We start from the raw sequence: 24,852 nt of genomic DNA, 5'->3' as shown, positions 1-24,852 counted from the left end.
TAAGATGAATGGCTTTTCCAGCACTCCAGAGACAGAGGCAGGTGGATCTCTGTGAGTCAAGGCCAAAAGATATACAGTGAGATCCTGTCTCAACAAAACAAAACAAAAATAAAAATAGTAACAAAAAAACCACTTTTCAGACGTCTTAGCTATAGATTTTGATTTTGATCTTGAGCAGGTCCCTTCTTTGATCTTCATCTATCTATTAGGCAGTATTTTAGTAGCCTCATTATTTTAAGTTTGAAATAAAAGCTTATGTTAAGCCGGGCGGTGGTGGCGCACGCCTTTAATCCCAGCACTCGGGAGGCAGAGGCAGGTGGATCTCTGTGAGTTCAAGGCCAGCCTGGTCTACAAGAGCTAGTTCCAGGACAGGAACCAAAAGTTGTGGAGAAACCCTATCTCGAAAAATCAAAAAAAAAATGTCCTATTATTATTATTATAATTATCATTATTATTATTTTGGGATAAGTCTTTTAGCTTTGACTGGCCTTGGCCTTGTTTATGTGACCAAGGTGACAACTTCTGAGCCCCCTGCCATCACTTCCCAAGTACAGAGGAGTGCTACCATGTGCACAGGGTTTTGTACATGCTAGGCAATACTCTGCTACTGTTACAACCCCAGCTCCTGACATTTAGTATGTATGAATGTATGTATCTATGTATACATGTATGTGTGCTCTGGTGCCTGAAGACGGCACTGGCTCTCCTAGAGCTGTACTTACAGGCAGTTGATGTAAGAGCTGCCTCAGGTCCTCTGGAAGAGCATAAACTGCTCTTAACTGCTGAGCCATCTCTCCAACCTCAGCTCCCAATCTCTTATTCTCGAAAAAAAATTGAAAAAAAATTGAGAATTTGTTTTCTTGCAGCACTGAGGATGAAACCAGGGTCTTGAGAATTTCTACACAGGTATTTGTGTCCTAAATTAACAGTACTTCATTTTCTTTATAGCCTGATGGGTTTTCTTTTTTTTCTTTTTTTTTTTTTTGGTTTTTTTCGAGACAGGGTTTCTCTGTGGTTTTGGAGCCTATCCTGGAACTAGCTCTTGTAGACCAGGCTGGTCTCAAACTCACAGAGATCCGCCTGCCTCTGCCTCCCAAGTGCTGGGATTAAAGGCGTGCGCCACCACCGCCAGGCGCCTAATGGGTTTTTAACTCCACTTTATAATGGGTCTGGATTTCACTGTCCAATGTGTGGCCTCAGGGAAATGGTGTTCATAAGGCCTCCTTCGTAGGCTTGAGCTAACCTTGCCAGTCAGGTGACAGTAGGAACGGTTCCCTGACAAAGGAGGATGCACTATCACAACTTTGTCTCCAGTAGTGACTTGTAGCCCAGGTCAATAGAAGTTGGAATGGCACCAACAGTTCATTTTGTTGCTCTTCATTTGTTTCAGGATGCCACCTAAAAGACTTCGGAGATTTGAATTTTACTAAAGTTCCCAAAGATGATCCGTACAATAATCTGGTAGTGTACCCTCGCTCAGTGGGCCTTGCCAACCAGGAACTGGCTGAGGTGGTTAGCAGAGCTGTGTCAGGCGGCTACAGCTGTGTCACCATAGGAGGAGACCACAGGTAAGCTGGTAGCAAGGGTGCTTTGGGGCTCAGTGATTGGCTTATTCCAGCATCCTTACTTGGAGAAAGAGGCACAACAGATGAGACTATGCTCAACACAGCAAGCATAGACACGGACTAAGCAAGGTTCTTGAGAAACTGAACTGTTCTGGAGAACTCGTAGGATCCATCCATAGACTGAAGTGACATGGTTTCATAAGCATTTCTGCTGTTACATTTGCTTGTGATGCTAAAATTCTCTCTGATAGAGACCCAGTCAGTCCTTTCAATCTTAGTGAATTGTTCAAAGTATGAGAAGTGCTCAGCTCAGCTGAGATCTATTAGGACTAGATAAAACACATGTAAAATGAAAAACTGGAAAGTACTAGAGAATTTCAGAGGCGGGAGAGTTGTAGGCTAGTGCGGTCAGATTTTACCAGGCAGTGTGAAAGCAGGACGAGTGCAGTGCTAGCATTGACTCACTGGTGCGTTCAGTTAGGCAGTCCTCCTAACGATGTTGTCAGGGAGGTACCACTTATCTCATTTATTGCTAGAAGCTCTGAAGGGCAGAGGTTAGATAACTTGTTCAAGGCCTAATGCCAGGAAGTACCAGAGCTGCCATCCAAATCTACTTTCCCTTTTTGATTGAGTCTAGCAATTTTCCCTGGATGTTCAGAGAATTCCCTAGATTACTATCAGAATTTAAACCTTTACTCTTCTGCAGAGGCAAGTAGCTTCCTCTTTAGGAATAAAATTCAGACTCAGGTTCTCTGGAGATGACTGGGCATTCAGTGGAATCAACCAGGAGAAGACAGGTCTTTTGCCTCCTACCTCAGTCCCATCTCTGAATGCTTAATCTTGTTTTTTTTCTTTTTCTTCCCCTTGGGGTGTCTCACTGGAGACCTCTTCGTTGTGATAGCCACAGCCTTTAGTTTTTCTTTTTGTCTATAGCTGTATTACCAGTTTTTTTTTATTTTTTAAACTATTTCCAGTTCAAAGCTAACACTTCCTAGGGTTTTAGAGTCTGCTAAATTCTAGCAGGAGGGAATAATGTATAATTTGAATGGCTTTTGTTCAGTGGTACACGTGCGCAACAGTGGCTGTCTTGCCTAACAGCCCCACTTTTCAGGTTTAAGCAGTGTTACAATCAAGCTTTTACAGCTGATTGTGTGTGTTGTGCTGAGAGTCAAACTCAGGGCTTCACACATGCTAAGGCAAATGCAGGGCCACTTAGCTACACCTGCAAGTCTGCTTCCTAATTTTTATCTTTTAAAAAAAGTTAATGTAAACTGGGGTGGGGGTGGTGGCACACACCTTTAATCCCAGCACTTGGGAGGCAGAGGCAGGTGGATCTCTGAGTTTGAAATTAGCCTGGTCTACAGAGCAAGTTCCAGGACAGTCAAAGCTATACAGTGAAACCCTGCTTGAAAAACAAAACCGTTGGGTGGTGGTGGCGCACGCCTTTAATCCTAGCACTCGGGGTGGCAGATCTCTGTGAGTTTGAGGCCAGCCTGGGCTGCAAGAGCTAGTTCCAGGACAGGTTCCAAAGCTACAGAGAAACGCTGTCTCAAAAAACCAAAACAAACAAAAACCAAAAAAGTTAATGTAAGTTAGATGTAGTGGCACATGCCTGTAGCTGAAGTGGGAGAACTGCCTGAGCTCCTTGGACACCAGCCTAGAAAATATACAAGACCCCATCTCTACCAAACAGTAAAACCCCTTTAGTGTACCAGATGCTTTGGTAGTTAGAATGAAAGGAATTCCACAGCTTTTCTGCAAATTGTTACAGACAAGACCCCATTGCTTAACTAAATTGAATTCACTGGACAAATGTTAGTATTTGAGCTCCTTTTCTGGGTTAGGGACTAATGGACAAATTAACATGGGTCTGGCATCAGTATTCTTTTTACCTAACCTTTAATTTTATGTGTATGGGTATGCTGTCTGCCTGTGTGTCTGTATGCCTGCATCCTGTACACCACGAGAGTACAGTGCTCTCAGAGGCCAGAAGAGGGTGTTGGATCCCCTGGGACTGGGCACTGACTCTAAAGTGTTATCTTTCCAAGCAGGGACCCACTTAAAAGTTAATCTTTGAGAAGTCCAACTGAGGGACTTTTGTCTCACAGGAAGCCAGCCTTGGGCCAGACCCTGCCTTTGCCCTGGGGACATAGTGTAAGCAGTGTTAGCTGAGGTTATCTGTTTCCAGGTCTACTGCCAAGCAGAAGGCCTTGAAGATTATTTTATATTTGTTCTTTGCAGCCTGGCAATAGGTACCATTAGTGGCCACGCCCGGCACCACCCAGATCTCTGTGTCATCTGGGTTGATGCTCATGCTGACATTCACACACCCCTCACCACGATATCTGGAAATATCCACGGACAGCCACTTTCTTTTCTCGTCAGAGAACTACAAGACAAGGTAAGTGGGCCAAAGGGGGAAAGTGAGAGGCTTGCAGGGTTATCCTGGGGCTTTGGGAATCTAGTTGAGGTTTGGATGAAGGTGGGCTGAATGTGGCTAGCCCAACTCCTTCACTTGTTATTTACCTTAGTAAGGACCAGGCAGTCAGCTGACCATAACGGTCTCTGTTCTCAGTGGGGGTTCAGTAGGAAAAGCAGTTTGTAGAAGTAGGTGATAATTGTAGTACTGGACACTTCCATAGCCAGGAACTATATCAGAGGCTCCCACACTTTAAAACACACTGATTTAGAGGCTAAGTGACCCTGCTTGCCTTTGGGTTCAATTTTTCTGAGCTCTTTAAAAGACAGGACAGTTTATGCTAGGCAGACAAGACTCTCTATTCCTCCTGAGAAGCCAAGCTAAACCAATGAAAGATGAAAGAACCAATCTGTAATGTGCAAAGGGGTGAGAAGGGCTGGCCAGCATATTCCTGCTACCTAGGTAGTTAATGAGAAGCCAGATCATCTTAGGAGACTTTTTTTTCTTCCCCGAGACAGGGTTTCTCTTTGTAACCCTGGATGTCCTGGAACTCACTCTGTAGACCAGGCTGGCCTCGAACTCAGATCCCCTGCCTCTGCCTCTCAAGTGCTGGGATTAAAGGCATGTACCACCACCACCCAGCAGATTTTTTTTTTTAATATTCTCAAGAAACTTGTATTTTGTAGCTGCCCTTCTGAAACATTTCCACTGAACAGTTTTCTCTCCTAGCTCAAGTGTGTTTTTTGGCATTTTAAACATACAGTGGACAAGGAAGTGATGTATACTCTTAGATCACATGGTGATTACCTTTAGAGTAAGAATTTCCTCTCTTCACAGGTACCACAACTGCCAGGATTTTCCTGGGTCAAACCTTGTCTCTCTTCCCCAAGTATTGTGTACATTGGCCTAAGAGATGTGGACCCTCCTGAACAGTAAGTCGATGTAGAGGGTTAGTTAAGCTTTGGGCCTGTCCTGCCTACCAGTATGAAGGCAAGAGTTCCTAAATACACATTTTTTAAAACTAGAGTCTTCTCCTTTTATCTCACCAGTTTTATTTTAAAGAATTATGACATCCAGTATTTTTCCATGAGAGACATTGATCGAATTGGTATCCAGAAAGTCATGGAACAGACATTTGATCTGCTGATTGGCAAGTAAGTAATGGCAGAGCATGTCTACTTCTAGGTCCCAGGAGGAGACGGGGCAAACTCTGGGAGAGCAGCACGCTTAAGTCTGTATCTTGAACACAGCAACTTCTTAAATAAAAGCAAAACACGGACATGTATTTTCAAATACTTTAGAAAGGCATACTATCAAACAAATCATATTCTCCTGGATTTGGGAGGGTTTCATTTAATTTACTGGCCCATCCTGCTTCTCATGGATTTTGTTCGTTACCAATTTTGCAAGCATCTTACGATGAGAAGCATTTATTCAGTATTCCATAGTCTCAGCTCCTCCTAGTCTTATTACTGCTTCTTCCGAGTTCTGTATTAAGCATAAAACTGCAGGCTAGTTAGGATCATTTTCTCATCCTTCTAGGCAGTCAGTTGAAGCTGCTAAGAAATCAGTCATTTGCTATGAGGATGCTGCATGTTAGTTTCGGTCATGGGATATTTGTACTCATCAGAACTGGAGGGTACATTTGAAAGCATTAAACTGGATTATATTCAGCTGCAACAAATATAACCTAGATGAAGCTAACTTAATTAGTACATTGTGGAAGTAAAGGATTCCTTCTATTGAATTAACTGGTGTGAGAGGTTCTACTGCCCTAGGTAACCCAGAAATACACACTGGAGTTTTTCTGAGGCATGCAAGCAACATAAACAGCACTATCTTAAAGTACAATGTAAGAAGTTAATATGCCAATCTGAGTAATTTCCAGGAGTAGAAAATCTAGAAATACGCAGGGTTAGTAAAGCCCCAGGACTAGAACAAAATCAAGCTGTAGCCACAGAATGAAGACGAAAAGCATAACCAGCTATATATCCTCTCGTCCTTTTCCTTTCCAGAAGACAGAAGCCAATCCACCTAAGTTTTGATATTGATGCATTCGACCCTAAACTGGCTCCAGCCACAGGAACACCTGTTGTAGGGGGATTAACCTATAGAGAAGGAGTATATATTACTGAAGAAATACATAAAACAGGTATGTAGTAGTCAAGTCTGCAGCCTGTTAACTGCATATATAGAATATGCCAAAATCTTCCCACAGGGGCACTTTTCTGTGTCTCTGCATTTGTTTTTGGTTAGACCAATATCATATGACCCGGTTAATAGAGTATATAGATATTTAGAGGCCTCTTTGGATCTGGACTGTACCAAAATATACTAATTCTGAACAGGAAATTATGTCACTCACCACGTAGTAGATTTAATATACGAACAGAATGCCAAACATGCATTCCCAGTGTCTAAACTGTCTAAAGACAGAGTGATAAACAAGGCCAAGCAGCCCATTTTCTCTCATTGTCAGGGGCTGTTGGTTCGCTAGCAGCTGTGATTTGGAGTGAAGCTCATCACAGCCAGCTTTTGGAAACAGGTCTCAGGCAGTCAATGATGATTAAACTCATTTAGTTGAAGGGGGTGACTCTGAATTACATATCCTGCCTTCATCTCCCAGGTGTTGAGATTACTTACAGGCATGTGCCAGCCACCATGTCTAGCTTTTAAGGTCTCTAGAAAAAAAAAATTTTTTTAAAAAACTTGGTCACCCTCCATTGTCATTTCTCAGTTGCCATCCATCTTGTTTCCTTGATCTCTTACTATATGGAATTCACTGAGTAGGCAAGCTGGCTAGTCAATGAGCTCCAAGATCCACTTGTCTCAGCCTCCCTAACTGGAAATACAGTCACACAGCATTATGCCTGTGCCTGGCTTTTTAAACACAGGCTTTGGACAAGCACTCTGACTTGAGTTAGCTCCCCAGTCTCAGTCTTTTTTTTTTTTTTTTTTTTTTTTTTTGGATTTTCGAGACAGGGTTTCTCTGTGGCTTTGGAGCCTGTCCTAGAACTAGCTCTTGTAGACCAGGCTGGTCTCGAACTCACAGAGATCCGCCTGCCTCTGCCTCCCAAGTGCTGGAATTAAAGGCGTGCGCCACCACCGCCCGGCTCCCAGTCTCAGTCTTGAAGTCAGTGTATGTCAATATCTTTTTTCGCTTTAATCTAAGGTAAGCCTTCTCCTGGAGCTTGTTGGTAAGTTTAATAAGGATACCTTTAGAAGATTGACTGACAAAGGATTAATGTGAATTTTAGGTTATCAAGAGTAACTACCACATGATTCAATTTCACTAATCATTTCATGAAACTGGAAGACAAAAGTAAACAGAACCCCAAGACTCAAAGACCAAGGCCTATAAGGAATCTTAAAAAAAAAAAACAAAACATGTAGCCCAGGCTAGCCTTGAACTCGTGATCCTCCTGCCTCTGCCTCCTTCAGCAAATCCTACTGGCGCCATCACAACCGGTGAGGAATCCTTTTTTGTCTTTAAGCAGGGTCCCACTATGTAGACCAGGCTGGCCTTTAACTCAAGATCTGCCTGCCTCTACCTCTCAAGTGCTGGGATTAAAGGTGCAGACCTCATAACTGATAAGAAACCCTTTAGAAATGACTTACCTTGTGTGTACTTGTGAACACACATGGAAGGCAGAGGCCTTGTATTCGACTCTCTTCCACCAACTCAGGTGTGAGCCTTAGTGGCAGAAGCCTTTACCCTCTGATCCATCTCTCCGGTCTTAACTGGGTCCTAGAGTCTACTAGAACCTTAGGTGAGAACTGCCTATCAGATCTGACAATAGGAAGACAGACTTACTAGATCCACAAACATAAATATTGCCAATGATTTTTTAGTTAAGAGAGAACTTGGAAGTTCAGTACTTTCAGGGGAGTTAACAATCTTACCAAGCAGTTGTGGCAGTGGTGTGTCTTGTGTTTCCCTTCTGTTTTGTTGACCGGATATTGTCAAAGATAATTTACTTAAACTAATCCGCAGGATGGCAGTAGTCTGGAAACATTCCATCTACATTGTTTTGATGGTACACACCCTTTAGAGGGTATTTTAGGATATGCTAGAGGTGCTGGTTCAACCAGTGGGAATATGAAACAAATCACTAGGGACACAAGTACCTGTGCAGGAAATGCTGAGAGTGCAAAGTTAACATCCTTGTAGTTTTGTAAAATACACTCAATTCTGCATTATTAAGAATGTAAGAGCCACTGTACAGTTTGTCGTGTACCATAATAAACTATTCGGTATTAGAATATGCTTTGACTTTATAGCTACCCTAAATATTCTTACATACTTGTGTTACTGAATTCTAGTTTGTTCAGATCACTCTTTAAGAGGTAGATGAATCCAGAGCAAAATCTAAACTAGGAGGTGCTGGGCAGTGGTGGTGCACGCCTTTAATTCCAGCACTCAAGAGGAAGAGGCAGGTGGATCTCTGAGTTTGAGGCCAGTCTGGCCTACAGAGTGGGTTCTAACATGGCCAGGGCCATACAGAGAAACCTTGTTTTGGGGAAAATCTGAAGACAAGTAAACCAGATAAGGGTGTGGGGGGAGCGGAAGGTAGATATGGATAGATTCTTTTTTCAGTCCTAATGTAGTTATTATTTTAACTTAAATAACTTGTGGTCAAGTGGACAAGGTGAAAAGGGCTTTAGGTTTTCTTTTGGATAAGAGTGTTCTGCCTACATAAGGGATGTACACACACAATTGGTGCCATGGAGTTCAGGTGTTGGGATCTTTCGGAATTAAGAGCTATAGACACTATTGAGCCACCATGTGGGTGTGGAATTGAACCGGAGTCCTCTACCAGAGGAGCAATGGCTCTTAACTGCTGAGCCATCTTGTCAGGCCCTCATGGGTTTTTGAGTCAGGGTTTCTCTGTGTATCCCTGACTGCCCTGGAACTCACTCTATAGACCAGGCTGGCTTTGAACTCAGATTGGCCTGCATCTGCCTCCGCCTCCCAAGTACTGTGATAAAGGTGTGTGCCACCACCACCTAGCTGATGTTTTGTCAATTTTGGCTTTCATGTTTGTGGGTGTGGTGAGCCCATGTCAAGTGGACAACTTGTTGGATTGGCTCTTAACACCATGTGGGACCCAAGGACTAAACTCAGTGGTCAGGCTTGGCAAAGGCACCTTTACCTACTGAGCCATCTTGCCAACTACAGAAGGCTGACAGTAGGCAATTTATGTTGGAAAAGGACTTTTTACCAGATGGAACAACCCTTGCAGAAAGCAGCAGCTAGGGAAGTATCTAAGGCCGTCTTCTATCTTTATCATTCCAGGGTTGCTGTCAGCTCTGGATCTCGTTGAAGTCAATCCTCATTTGGCTACTTCAGAGCAAGAGGCCAAGGCTACTGCTAGCCTAGCAGTAGATGTGATTGCTTCAAGTTTTGGCCAGACAAGAGAAGGAGGACATATTGTCTATGACCACCTTCCTACTCCTAGTTCACCAGATGAATCAGAAAATGAAGAACGTGTGAGAATTTAGGAAATACTGCACACTGGCACTTCTCACAATGGCATTCCAGAGCTGCAAGGCATTTAAGGGACAGATATTAAATGGCTGTCTGGATCAATATTGCCTTACTGAGAACATCTGTGCACTTGCAATTGTAAAATTTCCTTTCTCTGTTTGGTGACCAATACCACTGCTGTACGTGTATTTGTAGTTTTTTGACGTTTACAAGATATTAATGTTATACATGTAAATCTGAAGGAGTCATAAACAGCATTTATTACCTTAGTATATCATGCTGGTCTTGTTGCTGTTCCTTCACATTTATGTGGTTTTCCATCGCCCTCCCTCCCATAGTCTGGCTACACAATGCATTCTTGAACTGTTAGCCCGCAGCAGCAATATATATGCTTAACACCGTTCATTCAGAGTCAAGATTCTGGTCCACAATCCCTTCCCTCCAGGAAGTTCAATGGTGTCGGAAGAATTTGTAGTACACCAGACCGACCAGGATGGCTAGCTCCAGTAAGATGATGATGGACAGCAGCAGCTTGTTGGTTGTCACTCTATGAAGACAAGCAGAGTAAGTAGCCATGAGTCTGGGTCACCTATTTCTTGCTGTTTGTAATGCTGGATACAGTGAGGCAGATGGAGTTTGTGTTTGTCCTAAATCCTTCAGCTAGTGACAACTCATGGTGCTCTTCGGCTGTAACTGAAGGATATCACTTAGTACATCAGAGATGTGGGAGACAGGAATATAAATACCAAAATACAAACATGGCTTCTTGATTCTACACATATCCCCCACGTGTATTTCTGCTGCTTTAAATATGGTCCTATTAGGGGCTGGAGAGATGGCTCAGTGGTTAAGAGCATTGCCTGCTCTTCCAGAGGTCCTGAGTTCAATTCCCAGCAACCACATGGTGGCTCACAAACCATCTGTAAAGGGGTCTGGTGCCCTCTTCCAGCCTACAGGCATACACACAGACAGAATATTGTATACATAATAAATAAAAAAAAAAATATGGTCCTATTAATACATACAGCTCTGAGGGCACATTGGAAACAGGGTTGGGGGTACCCTCTGATTTCAAAGTTAGGGTCATGGATGGGCCCTGCTTTTAGGTCAAGTAACTAGTGGCCCTGAGTACTGCTTTTTAGTCTCTTGTAAACTTCTGCTACTTAAACAGTCACTGTCTAAATAATTTATTTCAGATTATCTCACAAGGAATTTACCACGATTTGGGGAAATTCTACTCCAAGTACTAGTTAACAGAATGGATGGTTGTAGATCTTATCAGCTCACATGTCCACAAATCCACGCCACACTACCATGTACCCAGGTTAGCCCTAGTGTCAGTATCTCCCCTTTGGCCTTGTTTTGCTGCTGTTAGTACTTACTTCAGGTTGGTTGTTCTAATTTGTGCACGTGTGCATGCATGCACGCACCACCAGAGTTCACTTGTGGCAGTCAGAGGACAACTTTGGAAATGCTTCTATCTCTCAACACACCCCACAGCCACCTTTACCGCCTGCCAGCTTGTTTTGTTGATATTTCTTGCTAACAGGACTCCCTTAAAGGGCCTGGCCATGAAAGGCAGGAACTCAGCTCTATCAGTGTTCACGCCAGGTGTTGACCAAGCTGCTCAGGGAGTGGAACAGCATATTGGTTCCTGAGGTCTCCTGAGAAGTGGAGACTGACGTCAACACTGTCCAGCAGACAGGCTTCCCTCTGCTTTAACACAGAACCCTAACCTGAGATCCTTACTGCACAAAATTACATCCTTTGGATGTCGAGCACTTGTATAGCACTGAAGTTATTAGGACATTTGTTAAGTTACTGTTTTAAACTTTCTTAGTTGAAATACATTAAGTCTCAAGAAGTTGTGGGGGGTTTTGTTGTGGGTCTTTGTTTGGTTTTGTTGTTTTTTGTTTTTTTTTTTCCTTGAAACTTACTTTCTGGACATTGAGCGGAGAATCTTTCGGCTTTTGCTCAAGTTTTCATTTGTGTTTACCAGCTGAAAGAGAAAATAACCATCATTTCTTCCTCTTTTCAAAAAAATTCTATAGAATTTGAATAGTGGACACTTAAAGGTCTTTCTTAAGACATGCGAGGAAATCCAATGAATTTAATGGCTTATACCTGAGTATAAATAAAGGAACCTAGAGAGGTCAAGGCGTGTGGGTGCTCATCAAGGAGGGAACCACTGTATCTCATTGTTCTTGTAGGAGTGGGTGCTGTAAGTACAGAAACGCTAAAGGCATTCCAGCACATGGGAAGCAGAGGCAGGCTCTGTGTGTTGAAGACAGCCTGGTCTACATAGTGAGTTCCAGGTTACCCAGAGCTACAGAATGAGACCCTGTCTCAGGAGAAGGAAAAAAAAAAAAAAAAGAATAGTGCCACAGTTATAAGATCCAACTTTCTGACTGCCAAATAGGAAGGTTTCCTCTGTACCTGGCCTGTGATTGCAGGACAACCTAAGATTTAAATTTTGTCAGTCAAAACACTAGGAGAGCCTCTTGAGTTGGTGTTTGCTTATTTTTTCTTTTTTTAAGGGTTTATTTTATGGGTATTTTACAGGTAAAATGACTTCTTTGTTATCTAGCATGGTGGCACACAACTCTCGGGGAATTTTTTAGCCAAGCAATTTAAAAATTAAGAAAAGTATAGGGGGGTGTGTGTGTGAGAAAGAGGGAGGGTTATTCCCGGAATTCAGGCCTGCTGTGGTGCCTGGCCTCTGTATGGAGGACCCACCTACTTTACAGACTGCCCAGACTTACCCTATTCTTGGTACGTTCCAACTGTTCCCGTTGTTCCCCCAGCTCCTCTATGATTTCTGTACCAATCTGGTCAGTTTCTGTGGCAATCCGATGAGAACGCTCAATGCTTTGGGTGGCCCGGTTCAGGCTTTCTGTGCCTTGTAGAAGCAATGCTCTTTGAGACTGTAGCCGATTCTGACAGGAATAGGGAAGTGAAGTGTTAGACTTGTTTATCCCACTATAAATGTATTATCAATACATTCCTTGTGACCTTCTTTTGTAAAAGGGATATAGTGAGCAATCGTTTCATTAATTTTTCCTTTATATCTGCAGGGCATTGGTTCTAGGACACTCCTGCTGAAGTCCCATGTGTAAAATAGTATGGTGTCTGCATATTAACATATATATACACCTTCCCAATACATTAAATCACCTTTAGATTAATTATACCTGATAAAAGGTAATCTTATGTAAATAGTTATTTATGGTTCAAGAGAATCATGGCCAGAAAAAAGATGTTCAGCATAGATGAGAAAGTTTTCTAAGATTTATGTGCATGCTAGGGTGCATGGATGCTAGAATAGGGCACTGGATCCCTCAGAGGTAGAGTTTTTTTGAGACAGGTCTCACTGTGTAGTCCTGGCTGACTTCACCTCACAGAGAGCTACCTGCCTTTGCCTCCCAAGTGCTGGGATCAAACAGGTATGTGCCACCAGGCCTGGGTAGATGCAATATTTTTTTTAATCCAAGGCGAAGTATCCAGCTGCAGTAGGTATGACAGTAGGTATGAAGGTCAGACTAAAGAGGTGTGTCCCACTGCCTGCTATATTTTCGTGAGTAAAGAGACTGAAAAAAAAAAAAAACAAACCTGGAGCATTTTCCCCATGGACCAGCTGAAGTCTACCATAAACATGTAACTTGTAAACATGTAACAATGTCAGCCAGCACTCAGACTGGGCCAGGGGAGGGAGCAAAGTGACCTGATAATGTAAATAGCTAAATAGCCTGCAACTTTAAAACTATTTGTTTAAATATTTACTTTTTTTTTTTTGGTCTTACTGTAATTCAAGCTCAAACTCATCATGACCCCCTAGGCTCAGCCTCCTCCAGTGTCTGTTGTCATGCCTGGCTGCCCTTTAACTTTATAGTGCCACAAGTAAACAGCTAACCTCTAAAACTCTGGAAAATGACTAGTTCACCTACGATGGGCTTGACTGGTACTGAGGACTTAAGGACCATATAAAGCACTCTTTCTTAGGACAGATCTGAGGCATTAAAAGCCAGAGACATTGCCACATTCTTAAAAACAACAACAAAAAAAACCCCACAAAAACTTATGTGGCTATCCTCTGTTGGTGAACTTCACCTCATGCCAAACAGCACTCTGAAGTGAACACGCTGGTGACTGGCTCACAGGGAAGGGAGAATCTGCTACCCTAACTTCCCAGGAGCTCTAAATTTTAAGTCCCCATTGTCCTCTATAATCCTAAACAGATGACGACAAAAGCAGCCTAGGTCAGGCCAGATTTAGTAACTATGGGCAGGGATGGGGGCAGCACTAAGCTCTGACCTATTTGAAGCACACACAACCAAGAGGGGCTCAGCTCACAGAGCTTATTACAGGGCAAGTGACAAACGGCACAAGATGTCATCAAGAATTTGGTTCTCAGGAGGCAGAGGCAAGTGGATCTCTTGAGTTTCAAGTCAGCCAGGGCTACATAGAGAAACCCTATATGGGGGGAAAAAGATTTTGGGCTTAGGTAGTGCACACCTTTAATCGCAGTACTCAAGAAGCAGAGGTAGGAGATCTCTTGAGTTCAGGGCCAGTCTGATCTACAACAAGCTCACGAACAATATACACTGTCTCAAAAATTTTTTTTTAAAAAGTAGATTCTTAGAGCAGAATAAAGATATTTATTTCACAGAAAGCATAAAAGAAAAAATCACCATGGGCCAAATAAAAACAAGTGTGTATGATGCATGCTTGTAATCTTAACAAGGAGGCAAAAGTGGGAGGTTGGCTCTAATTCTGAGGCCAGTTTGGTCGATATAGTGAGTTCCAGTTCAGCAAAAATGGGGGCTGGTGAGATGGCTCATTGCCAACCAAGCCTGAAGACCTGAGTTCAATAATGGAGACCAACAAATTTTGTCCTTTGACTTCCACACATGTGTTTATGCACGAATACAAAATAAATTATGTAATAAACAATAAACAAGTAGGGCTGGAGAGATAGCCCAATGGTTAGGAGCACTGGCTGTCTTCCAGAAAACCTGGGATCAATTCCTAGCACCCACATAGTGGCTCATAACCACCTGGAACTCTAGTTCCAGGAAATCCAATGTCCGTCCTCATTTAGCCTCTATGAGAACTGCATGTACATGATAAACAGACAGGCAGGCAAACAGTCATACATATAGAAATAAATGGAGTTTTAAAAAAACACAAAAGGAAAGGAGGAAAAACAATTTTTAAATAAAATATACAGTTTTAAATGATTAGGCTAAAGAAAGCAAGAAAAGACAGCGTCAAATAAATCAACCTCAGACAGACATGGAATAGCCCTACTGAAGGTAATATGTATTATCTACAATGACTTATGGACTTGGGAAGGGTGGCAAAGGCCGTATGGTCTCCAGCTACTCAGAATGCAAAGTCAGGAGGCTCAACTGGGCATCTGAGCCAAGTCTGGGCAAAAACAAGAATCCCCTTGAAAGAAAACTTACAAGTTCTTTTTTTTAAAAAAATATTTATTTATTTATTTATTTATTTATTTATTATATACAATATTCTATCTGTGTGTATGTCTGCAGGCCAGAAGAGGGCACCAGACCTCATTACAGATGGTTGTGAGCCACCATGTGGTTGCTGGGAATTGAACTCAGGACCTTTGGAAGAGCAGGCAATGCTCTTAACCACTGAGCCATCTCTCCAGCCCCGAAAACTTACAAGTTCTGAAATTAATAAATGTAAAACAAATGTTAGACCTTTTTAACCCCCGTTTTTGAGGGGAAAGTAGCAAATGATCAGAGTAATTTTTACAACTTCTGTTTCAACAAATTCTATTTGCCTTTTTTCAGCCTGCCTTCACAGGTGTACTCACATGCATCCATTTCAAACTTGTTTTTTTAAAAAAAAAAACAACAAAAAAACACAAAAACAAAACAAAACTAAACAAAAGCCGAAAACCTAAAATCTAACTGGATTTGGGGAATATAGCTGAGAAAATGATTCTAAAATTTATATAAAAGAAGAAAAAATCAAGAAGAAAAGGAATTAGATCAATAGGTCAAGATAGAATCTAGCCAGGAAGAATTTCTAGGTTTGCTAAAAAACAAAGCACTGTTCTTTATCTGTATTATATGTATGCACACAAAGAAACCTTGGAAGACCTGAATTAAAAAGAGCAGGTTCCAAAGGGGAGAATGGGACTAGATGTGGGAAAGAGGCAAAGAGCAGGAAAACAAAGCCTCCAGCGTGCGCTGCCGTAACTGTTGCCCATCTAGTTCTCGTACCACAGGCCCTTAAGGGAGGAGCAGCTACCACTGCTCACTCTTACTAAGCACTTACCACTTACCAAATGCTCATTCTCTAAGGCATATGCACCATACTTCACATCTCCTCGGCCTCCAGGTGTGGCTGTCAAAGGTGTGCTTCTCACCTCGCGATGGAGTTTAGCAAGATCCTTGCGGTAGTTTCGAAGTTTAGACATCATGGGATTACGGAAAGTCAGGGGTGCATACCGTAGTTCTTCCTCCATTTCTGCCAACTAGGAAGGCAGAGAGGAGTAAGTAGACAGCCTGGTTTCTCCCTAACCTGGGCATATGCTAGTTTAAACTTTACCACAGGCTACCAAAATAGCAACTCTATTTTGTAGCAGGGCCAAACACCATGCTCACTGTAAGTACCTGAAGGAGTTTCTAGTAGACACTCAAGGAAGTGTTATGGGGCTGGAAAGACAGTAAAGTGCTTGCTTTGCAAAGATGAAGACCTAAATTAAATCCTCAGAACCTATGTAAATAAAGTGGGGGATGGCAGTATGTACTTATACTCCCAGTGCTGGCCAGTGTAGCCCAGTATAGCCTACTTAGCAAGTTCCAGGCCAGTGAGAGAACCTGTTTCAATAAAGAATAAAGAAAACTGCAAAGTGGATGGAGCCTGAAGAATGAGATCACATGAATGCGCACCTACATATACACGTGAACTTCCACCACAAGCTAAGGATGTGATGAATGCACCCATGGTAGAGTGCCTACCTACCAACACCGTACGTGTAAGAACCTAGGCTCTATACCTAACACTGTAAATAACACACAGGTCCCATGAAGTATACATCTGTGCTAATAAGTTTAACAAAGGTCAGTTACTGATCATAGTGGGCAGCTTCAGGAAAGGCATGGGAATGCCCTACTATTCATATCAGGAATGCATCATCAAATGCTTGTACTTCAGAAATCCACAAACTTTACCTATTTGTGTTTGTTAAGCCCCCTTCACACCCATTCCCACCAGTCAGCCTCATTTATTAAGTGTTGATAGTGGTGTTAACTCGGCAGGATCTAGAATCACCTAGGGGACAAATTTCTGGATACACCTGTTATCAAGGGCAGCCTCTGGGATGATTTTGATTGCATTACTCAAGGATGCGAAGGACTGACCATTATGGGTGGCACCATCCCCTACCCAGGATCCTGGACTGCATGGAGAAAGAGCTGAGCAGTAGCATGCATTCACATCATGCTCTGTGATGTGACCAGCTGCTCCAGGGTCTGCTGCCTCACCTGTCTACGACAGAGGACTGTGAGCCAGACAAACCTCTCCTTTAATGGGCTTTTGTCAGAGTATTTTATACAATAACAAAAGAGAACCTAAGAGTTACAAACAGTCCAAATCAAGATGAGTACACAGGAAAAGGTTACCATAGTATTTATAGAACAGACCAAAACCAAGTACAAGAAACAAGGACTTGCTCCCTGTCCTCACCGTTTCATTTGCTTCCTGTTGTTTTTCATCAAAATCTCTGACCAGCTTCTTCTTCTCTTCTAGAAAAGACAAGTGCATTCCAAACGTTTATTACTGCTTCTGTGCATTTGTAGAGGCCATTCCCACTGCTTAGAATACCCTTCCCATTTGTCCCTGGGTGGGGGTGGCAACACTTAACCCCCTAGAGGCTTAGAGACTTGCTCTCACTGTACCTGAAGAATGCCTACTGCACTGGCATTTAGTACCCAGGGAAATATTTCTGCTGAGGACAAAGGCTAGCCTAACAATTACCTGGTTCTAAAGCCAACAGCATCCTATTACAGGTTTAAATTAATAATCACGTCTAACCTTTTCTCCTCCCACCCTCATGGAGGGGCAGGCACTCTCACATCAATAGGAATGTCTACCAACACTGGGTTTCCAAAGTGAGTCTGTAACCACCACTATTCTGCAAAAACAAACTCAAAATTCACCCCCTCTGCTCAGAGTGCATCAGAGGTGCATCTCTCGCACCCGTGGTGGCATGGACAATGACTTGAGCGTGAGACTGTCATTCCGTTCTCAGCACTTCATGTGTCAGCTAAATTGCTGCACACATTTGTTTGCTTATTTGCTTAAGCGGGCTCTCCCTATGTTGGCCAGGCTGCCTTCAACTTTTAATCCTCCTGGCTTAGTCTCCCAAATGCTAGAGTTATAGGTGAGTACAACCACTCCTGCTGTTTTGTCTTTAACAGAAACTACTGATCTTCCCTTTTAGCAATATGAGAACAAGCTTGCTTCACAGTAATAATATCTAAATGAATATTATTTCACCTTTACTATGTTTCTTCTGATTATTTATAATATGAAGATTTTTCTACTTAAAATATACATTTCCTTTAAGCTAACTGTATTAGACACATATTTTACATGAATACATTGATAAAGGAAGAATGTCTAAATAACTAAAAATGGCACCTAGCAAGAGTAAAAATGACTGAGGTACTTGGAATGCTGTCACCTGGCAAACCTTTGTAGTGGGGAGAGCCCTGATTAGTCAGGGGAATTCGGTTGGGAACCAGCACAGGACCTGCCTTAACATGAAAGCATGGTTAATTTTCTTCATTTCTGTGGCTATAAAACAGGGAAGCAGATCATCCTTTCATAGCTAACAAGTAGCAATCAGGTTTTTTTTTTTTTTTTTTTTTTTTTTTTTTTTTTTTTTTTTTTTTTTTTTTTTTTTTTTTTTTTTTTGGTTTTTCGAGACAAGGGTTTCTCTGTGGTTTTGGAGCCTGTCCTGGAACTAGCTCTTGTAGACCAGGCTGGTCTCGAACTCACAGAGATCCGCCTGCCTCTGCCTCCCAAGTGCTGGGATTAAAGGCGTGCGCCACCACCACCTGGCAGCAATCAGTTTTATTTGAGAAGAATTTGAATTTCTAACAATGTATGCATCCACTGGGTGTGGTGGCTTACACCTTTAATACCATGCAGAGGCTGGTGGATCTCTGAGTTTGAGGCCAGTATGGTCTACGAAGTGAGTTCCAGAGCTTTAAAAAAAAAAACAAAAAACAAAAATAAAAACCAAAATCGTTCACCTGAATGAGCTACATGAGGAAACCTATACATGATCTACTTATTACAAAGTTATCATAACTTACAATAGTTTCTGAACTCAATTTCTTTTTTCAAGATAGGGTTTCTCTGTAGCTTTGGAGCCTGTCCTGGAACTAACTCTTGTAGACCAGGCTGGCCTCGAACTCACAGAGATCTGCCTGTCTCTGCTTCATGAGTACTGGGATTAAAGGCGTGCGCCACCACCGCCGGGTTTCATTTTTTTCTCTTTTGAAACAGGGTCTCATATAGTTCAAAACTCACCACTTCCTCAGTAGTCAAGCATGACCTCTCACCACCACCTCCCAACTCCCCATTTACTATGCCCACCCACTGTTGGTTGACACTCCCTTAACATACACAAGGCACTCCCAGCAAACTAGTCTTCATACTGCTCACAAAACAAAAACCCCAAACAAAATAAAGTCTAATGATCCATTACTTAAAAAACAATACAAGCCGGGCGGTGGTGGCGCACGCCTTTAATCCCAGCACTTGGGAGGCAGAGGCAGGCGGATCTCTGTGAGTTCGAGACCAGCCTGGTCTACAAGAGCTAGTTCCAGGACAGGCTCCAAAACCACAGAGAAACCCTGTCTCAAAAAACTAAAAAAAAAAAAAAACAATACAAGTGGGGGGGCTGGAGAGATGGCTCAGTGGTTAAGAGTACTGACTGCTCTTCCAGAGGTCCTGAGTTCTGTTCCCAGCAACCACATGGTGGCTGACAACCATCTGTAATGAGATCTGGCACCCTCCTCTGGCGTGTGGGCATACATGGAAGCAGAATGTTGTATACTTAATAAATAAATAAATCTTTAAAAAATAAACAATACAAATGGGGAAAAGTTTAGCCCTGACAAATGGTGCACACATCTTGACCATCTATGATATAACTGAGATGGACACCAAAGCATGTCACTGTTCCTGAGGGGTGTGTTCTGAGCCACCAATAATGAAAAATACTTGCAACCAAGAATGGTCACTTGCACAGAGCAGTAAAGCACTCTTATGTAATAACATGCCCCCTAAAAGCCAAGAGTCACTACTACTATGGCAAAGCCTATCTCCAAACTCAAGCACACCCTCTTCGTGACCCACGCTAGAAAGCGCACAGCACAGTACTGTATACATACCTGTATCCCTTCCCTAGTTTGGATCTTTCTATAACTGTGCCACTCTTTGTTATTCATTTACTTGAGGCAAATTCTAGAATAACTCAAGAAAGTGACAGTGGCAGGGAGAGGTAGCATTTGATGAGGGGAATGCTTTTACCAATTCTGTGTCACTGGTATCTTCACTCGTTCTGGATGGAGCTGTAATTCTGCCTGACCTTATAAAACCCAAGCGTCCTATTACGAGTACCCAACAACTATATACTATTCTTCTAGGTAATGTATTACCTTTCAAAACAGAACTTCATGTTTGAGCTCCTTTATGGAGTCCTAGATTTAAAACAAAGAGAAGGCATAAGAAAGAAACCATTCCTTTTGGTGAAGAAGCTAGAAAAGCTCTTTCCAGTCTTGGCTCCAAGATTACCAAAAAGGACCACAGTCATGCACAGGCAATGCACTGTATGAACTGTAAGAGGTGCGTGCCCAAGGACAACGCCATCAAGAGGTTCAGAACACTGTAAAGGCTGCTGCCTGCCATTGGGGACAGCAACAGGAAACAATTGACAATTATGTGCTTCCCAAGCTCTATGTCAAGCTGCATGACTACGGCAGCTGTGCCATTCACAGCAAGGTAGTCAGGAATCAATCTTGTGAAGCCGGAAGCCCTAACACCCTCACCATGATTTAGACATGCTAGTGCTGCCCCTCGACCTCCACCAAAGCCTGTTAGGATGGAAAAAAATCTGCGAAAACTAGATGCTGGAAAAGCAAATATTCAGAAGTCAAAAGAGGCTTGTCTACTCAGCTGAGCGGCCACTAGCTGCTTTCTTATGCTTTGGTCTTACCCACCAGTCAACATTACAGCTAGGATGGATCTAGAGATTACCAACTCCACTTTACAACCTCAGAAACTAGAACCTGGACAGCCATGTTCCCTAAGTGGCATGGACCGCACGGTGGTCACTGCTGCTTGACGAAGTTCCAGTATTTCAACACTGCAGATCACACTTCTTCAGCACCTTTTTATTTTTATTTTTAATGATTCTCGCTACTGGGAAATTTTGTAAAGGATAAAAATGTGTACAATGGTAGTCTCTCTAAACAAAAATTCTTTGGAAAGAAATCCCCGCCACTGCGGAACCAGGAATTCCATTGTGCTCTCCTAATTACACCAAGAACAGGAAAGTTAAGAGAATTATTAGGCGCCTGATCCCAAAGAAGAAAAGCCTACAACTCAGATCCGGAGTCTGAGGTCATTAACGGCGAGAGTTCAGTTAATACAGAGAAATCAGAATGGTACAGTATAATGGGAAAAGAGTTAAGACATCAGGACCTTCCCTTCTGGGAGCATTATGAGGGGAACAGGCCCATATAGTAAGACTAAGAAACTGTAGTAGTATGTTTGCTCCTCAGAAGTCCTTTTCCCACGGTCAGGCATTTGGATAAGGGTCTCCATTCCCTTGGGAGCTTAGGAAAGTTCCTGCTTGATAATGCAGTTATTCTTATCCCTGGCAAGTGGAACTTATGGCCCTTCTCTAACAGATGACTGGTGCCTATTGTCAAGATCAGTGCTAGATTCCTCAACAACCCCGATCTCAAGCCACACCCCAGCTCACAAGCCCCTCGTCTCCCACTCAATCCTATGTGCAACTATACAGTATAAAAGGTGTAATATTTTCTCAATTAAAGGCCAGCATCAGGTGTGTCTGTTTCCTCGTCTCCCTGCCCCCCAACTCCACACATTCACTTTGGAACCTGAACCCCCACCAAAGTAGGTCTCTGGCACCTAAGGCCAAAGGAATATGTATGTGGTGACATTGGCTTTAAGAAGCGAGTCTCTTGACATGGAATCCAATTCTTCTGTATATGGCTGTGTAGAACTGAAGGACGTTAGAGCATACATCCTTTAACAACCAATAAAATATTCTAAAAACAAAAACAAAAAAATCTCTTACTCTTTTAGGGAGCTGGAATCCATGCTAAAATCAACCACAAAGCAGAATTGTATAGTGGGAAGGATGGGCCCCCAAACCAAGAGTGAGCCACCGGAAGCAATTGCATATACCTCATCTGTCAGATGTGAGTGAAGGGGGAGGGTCAACTGCTTCATTTGATAAAGGGGTTAGCATCATATTCTGGAATTAAATGGAAACAGGCTTTGAAAACAGCTAGAAAAGGCTCAAGTTGATGCACTATGAAGGTTGTCACCCTCTCCTTATATACTGGCTCATTAGTGAAAACCTTCAGTTTCATCAAGACCATTTGCTTCGAGCACACTAGTGTGACACTGCTGTGGCCTACGGGTTCTGTCTGTAGACTAACAATGTACTCTCTGCATCTGTTGCATTTGTAAGTGCAATGCAGCAATAGTGACTGCAGAGGGCAGTGTGGGTGATGAGTGGGATAAAGAGATCAGTGATTATCATACATGGTAAGACTGTCACTGCCATAAAACCTTCCTGAACTAGGACACACAGTGACAGCTATCCTTCGAGGCCAAGAGCGAACACAGACTACGCTTTGGGGAAATAAGCATCTCTTTGCTTCGGTTGTTGTTTTAATAGGTGTACATAGCAATATGAAGAGTAATGAAAATGTGAAAAATAGAAATAAAATTATTCTGTTTACTCAGCTATTTTCTTCTAAGACCTCATAGTACCCTTAACAACCCAAAAAGATTTTTGCAGTAATTTAACAAATATATATGTAATTCTTTTTTTTTTTTTAAGACAGGGTCTCACTGTACCCCAGACTGGCCTTGAACTGCACCGCCACACTCAGGTTAGGATGTGCTGGGCACTACTCCTGGGAGTTTATGATACACACAGAACAGAACAAAATCCTATTTCATTTCTAATTCATAGTTCAAACTTAAGCCAGCACCAGAAATCCTTCGAGCGCAGTTAAGACAGACACCTGTCACGACAGTTACTGATCTGTTCACGAGGTGGGGCCTGAGCATGTGCATCTAACAAGTTCCCGGTGCTTCCAAACTCCTTTTCTAGTCACAGAGAGACAAACAATATGCTACGTCATAAATGTGTAAAGTGCTGAGTACATTAGAAAGTAAGTGTTCTGAGACCAGGAATAGCAGTGCACACCTTCAATCTCAGCACTCAGGCAGGTTTTTATGAGTTCAAGGCCAGCCTGGTCTATAGATGGAGTTTCAGGTCAGCCAGGGTTACACGGAGAAACAAGCAAAGCAAAAATCAAAACCAACCAAACAAAAAAGAGCATCCTAAGAATAGCTGTATAAAGAGCTAATAAATGTAAATAAAAAGAGCAAATTCCCAGATATTAATAATAGCTAGTAGCTCTCACTACTACCAGATGGTATTACATACATTGAGTCATTTACCCTCTCACAAAAATCCCAGGAAGCTAGATGCTTGTTTTATTTTTAGAGGAAACTAGTTTGGTTAAAATAACTTGCAAGGTAGCCAGTCTGAAGCCAGTCTTTCTCTCTTTCTCCACCTGCCCCCACTCACCATAATGTATATAAAATCCAGTCTAGTAACTCTCTTTGTAACTAGGTAGACCAGGATGAACTTTAACTCCCACAGATTCTCCTGTTTCTACAGCCCAAGTGCTGGGGTTAAAAGTATTTGCCACTGGCAAATTCTTGGTTTTTACTACATTTACTATATTAATAAATTCTTCATAATGGCTTTAATGGCAGAAAAATATTTTGTCAGGCTAGGTACAGAATACACTCTACAGGTAGACAGTCCCATCTAAAACTCAAACAAAACTGCTTCTTACATTTAAGTTCCTCCACTCAACTGATCACGTGAGAAAACACGGAAACGTCAATCTTCCTACTCTTATCCACCAGTCTCATAAATCTGCCCAGAACCACCTGTTGGATTTAAGGGCTCACTCTCCAGAGTCCCACGCTTACCTAGTCAATTGCCACGGAAGCTCCTAACACAGTCTCATATCCATCCCGTCTCACATCCTCTAGCCAGCTACCGCAGCCTTGCTTCGAAAATGATATCCACATTACTCAGCTGCTTAGCTTCCTTGCGGATTTCCCCTACGACATCCAAAAGTCTTGATGGGACACAGTCAAGTTCCTCTTCAGTGTGGCCGTGTGACTTCCCTCACCTCCCGCCTGTCTCACCCATAAGCTAAACTCTATGTTTAGAATTATTTAAAACTTTTCATTGCCTACCAAACGACCAAACTCTACATCCCCAACCCCTAATCTCACGATTTTTTTAAAGTCGTCTTACTGAAACACAGGACCGAAGACTTAACCTCCTATGCCCCTGGGAGAGGCAGATAACTAAGAATTTGAGGCTCTAGGACATGAAAGGATCTCTAGGAGCCCACACCCTAAAGTCTATCCCTTTGCACGCCCCGTCAGGCCAAGTGGCTGCAGGAGACCCTGGGCGTCGGGGGCAGGACGGCAGCAGGGGGCGTGCCCGAATGGGAAGCGGGGAGCCCGGGGTCCACATCTGGGAGGACCGAACCGGGCGGAGTTCTCCTGGTCTGGCCCCGCCCCCGCCTCACCGGTCCCCGCCGTCCCCAGCAGTCGCTCGGGCACCCCTCGTAGGTCTTCCAGGAGGCCGCGGAAGATCTCGTGCAGCTTCTCGAAATGCTCGGAGGAGGCGGCCGAGGTGGCCATGGCGCAAGCTGCACGTGAGCGTCGGCCTCTGAGACTCCGGGCGCAGGGCCCACTCCCTCCTCAGCGATCAGCTGCCCGGTCCCGAAGCCATCACCGCGACAGCCGCACCTGGGCCGCCCGGAACCAGGCGCTTCCGGGGTCCTTCGAGCAGGATGCCCTGCCCTTGCTGTCACCGCACGGGCGCCGGGCACCAAAGCCTGACGGAAAGCCGGGCGGGGACGTCTCCCGGCTACTCCAGGGGCGCGGTGCCGCGGCGGGGACGAGCGGCTCTCTCCGACGTGGAGACAGCCAGTCGGGCTGGGGAGGTTCCAGGCGAAGGGCCCGAGGAA

At 43.2% G+C, this 24,852-nt stretch overlaps 2 protein-coding genes across 5 annotated transcripts in view; one reads left to right on the top strand and one right to left on the bottom strand.

Moving 5' to 3' along the window:
- Window positions 1-9,744, top strand: part of Arg2 (arginase 2) — a 25,935-nt gene extending 16,191 nt beyond the window's left edge. The window contains exons 3-8 of the mRNA XM_041658164.1: window positions 1,391-1,568; window positions 3,807-3,966; window positions 4,822-4,916; window positions 5,034-5,138; window positions 6,000-6,136; window positions 9,281-9,744. Coding sequence (XP_041514098.1) covers window positions 1,391-1,568; window positions 3,807-3,966; window positions 4,822-4,916; window positions 5,034-5,138; window positions 6,000-6,136; window positions 9,281-9,486 — 881 coding nt within the window. The 3' untranslated portion in view covers window positions 9,487-9,744. The remainder of the gene's footprint in view (window positions 1-1,390; window positions 1,569-3,806; window positions 3,967-4,821; window positions 4,917-5,033; window positions 5,139-5,999; window positions 6,137-9,280) is intronic.
- Vti1b (vesicle transport through interaction with t-SNAREs 1B) lies at window positions 9,710-24,852 on the bottom strand. Of its 4 annotated transcripts, XM_041658168.1 has the most exons (7): window positions 24,409-24,480; window positions 20,182-20,223; window positions 17,195-17,253; window positions 15,789-15,980; window positions 12,235-12,408; window positions 11,410-11,471; window positions 9,710-10,019 (listed from the first exon to the last, which is right to left on the bottom strand). In XM_041658168.1, exons 4-7 carry the CDS (start codon window positions 15,969-15,971, stop codon window positions 9,923-9,925), a joined length of 516 nt encoding a protein of 171 aa, XP_041514102.1. In that variant the 5' UTR covers window positions 15,972-15,980; window positions 17,195-17,253; window positions 20,182-20,223; window positions 24,409-24,480; the 3' UTR covers window positions 9,710-9,922. The 4 variants fall into 4 exon arrangements, with proteins under 4 accessions (XP_041514102.1, XP_041514099.1, XP_041514101.1 ...); XM_041658165.1 differs by lacking the exon at window positions 20,182-20,223 and having other exon boundaries at window positions 24,409-24,847; XM_041658167.1 differs by lacking the exons at window positions 20,182-20,223; window positions 24,409-24,480 and adding an exon at window positions 23,795-23,929.

The sequence above is a fragment of the Microtus oregoni genome, unplaced genomic scaffold, assembly GCF_018167655.1.
Source record: "Microtus oregoni isolate MIOR12 unplaced genomic scaffold, Mior012 000009F_ref0000495, whole genome shotgun sequence".
Classification (NCBI taxonomy): Eukaryota; Metazoa; Chordata; class Mammalia; order Rodentia; family Cricetidae; genus Microtus; species Microtus oregoni.
The sequence above is the reverse complement of the archived record's forward strand: the minus strand, read 5'-3'. Positions and strand labels throughout refer to the sequence as shown.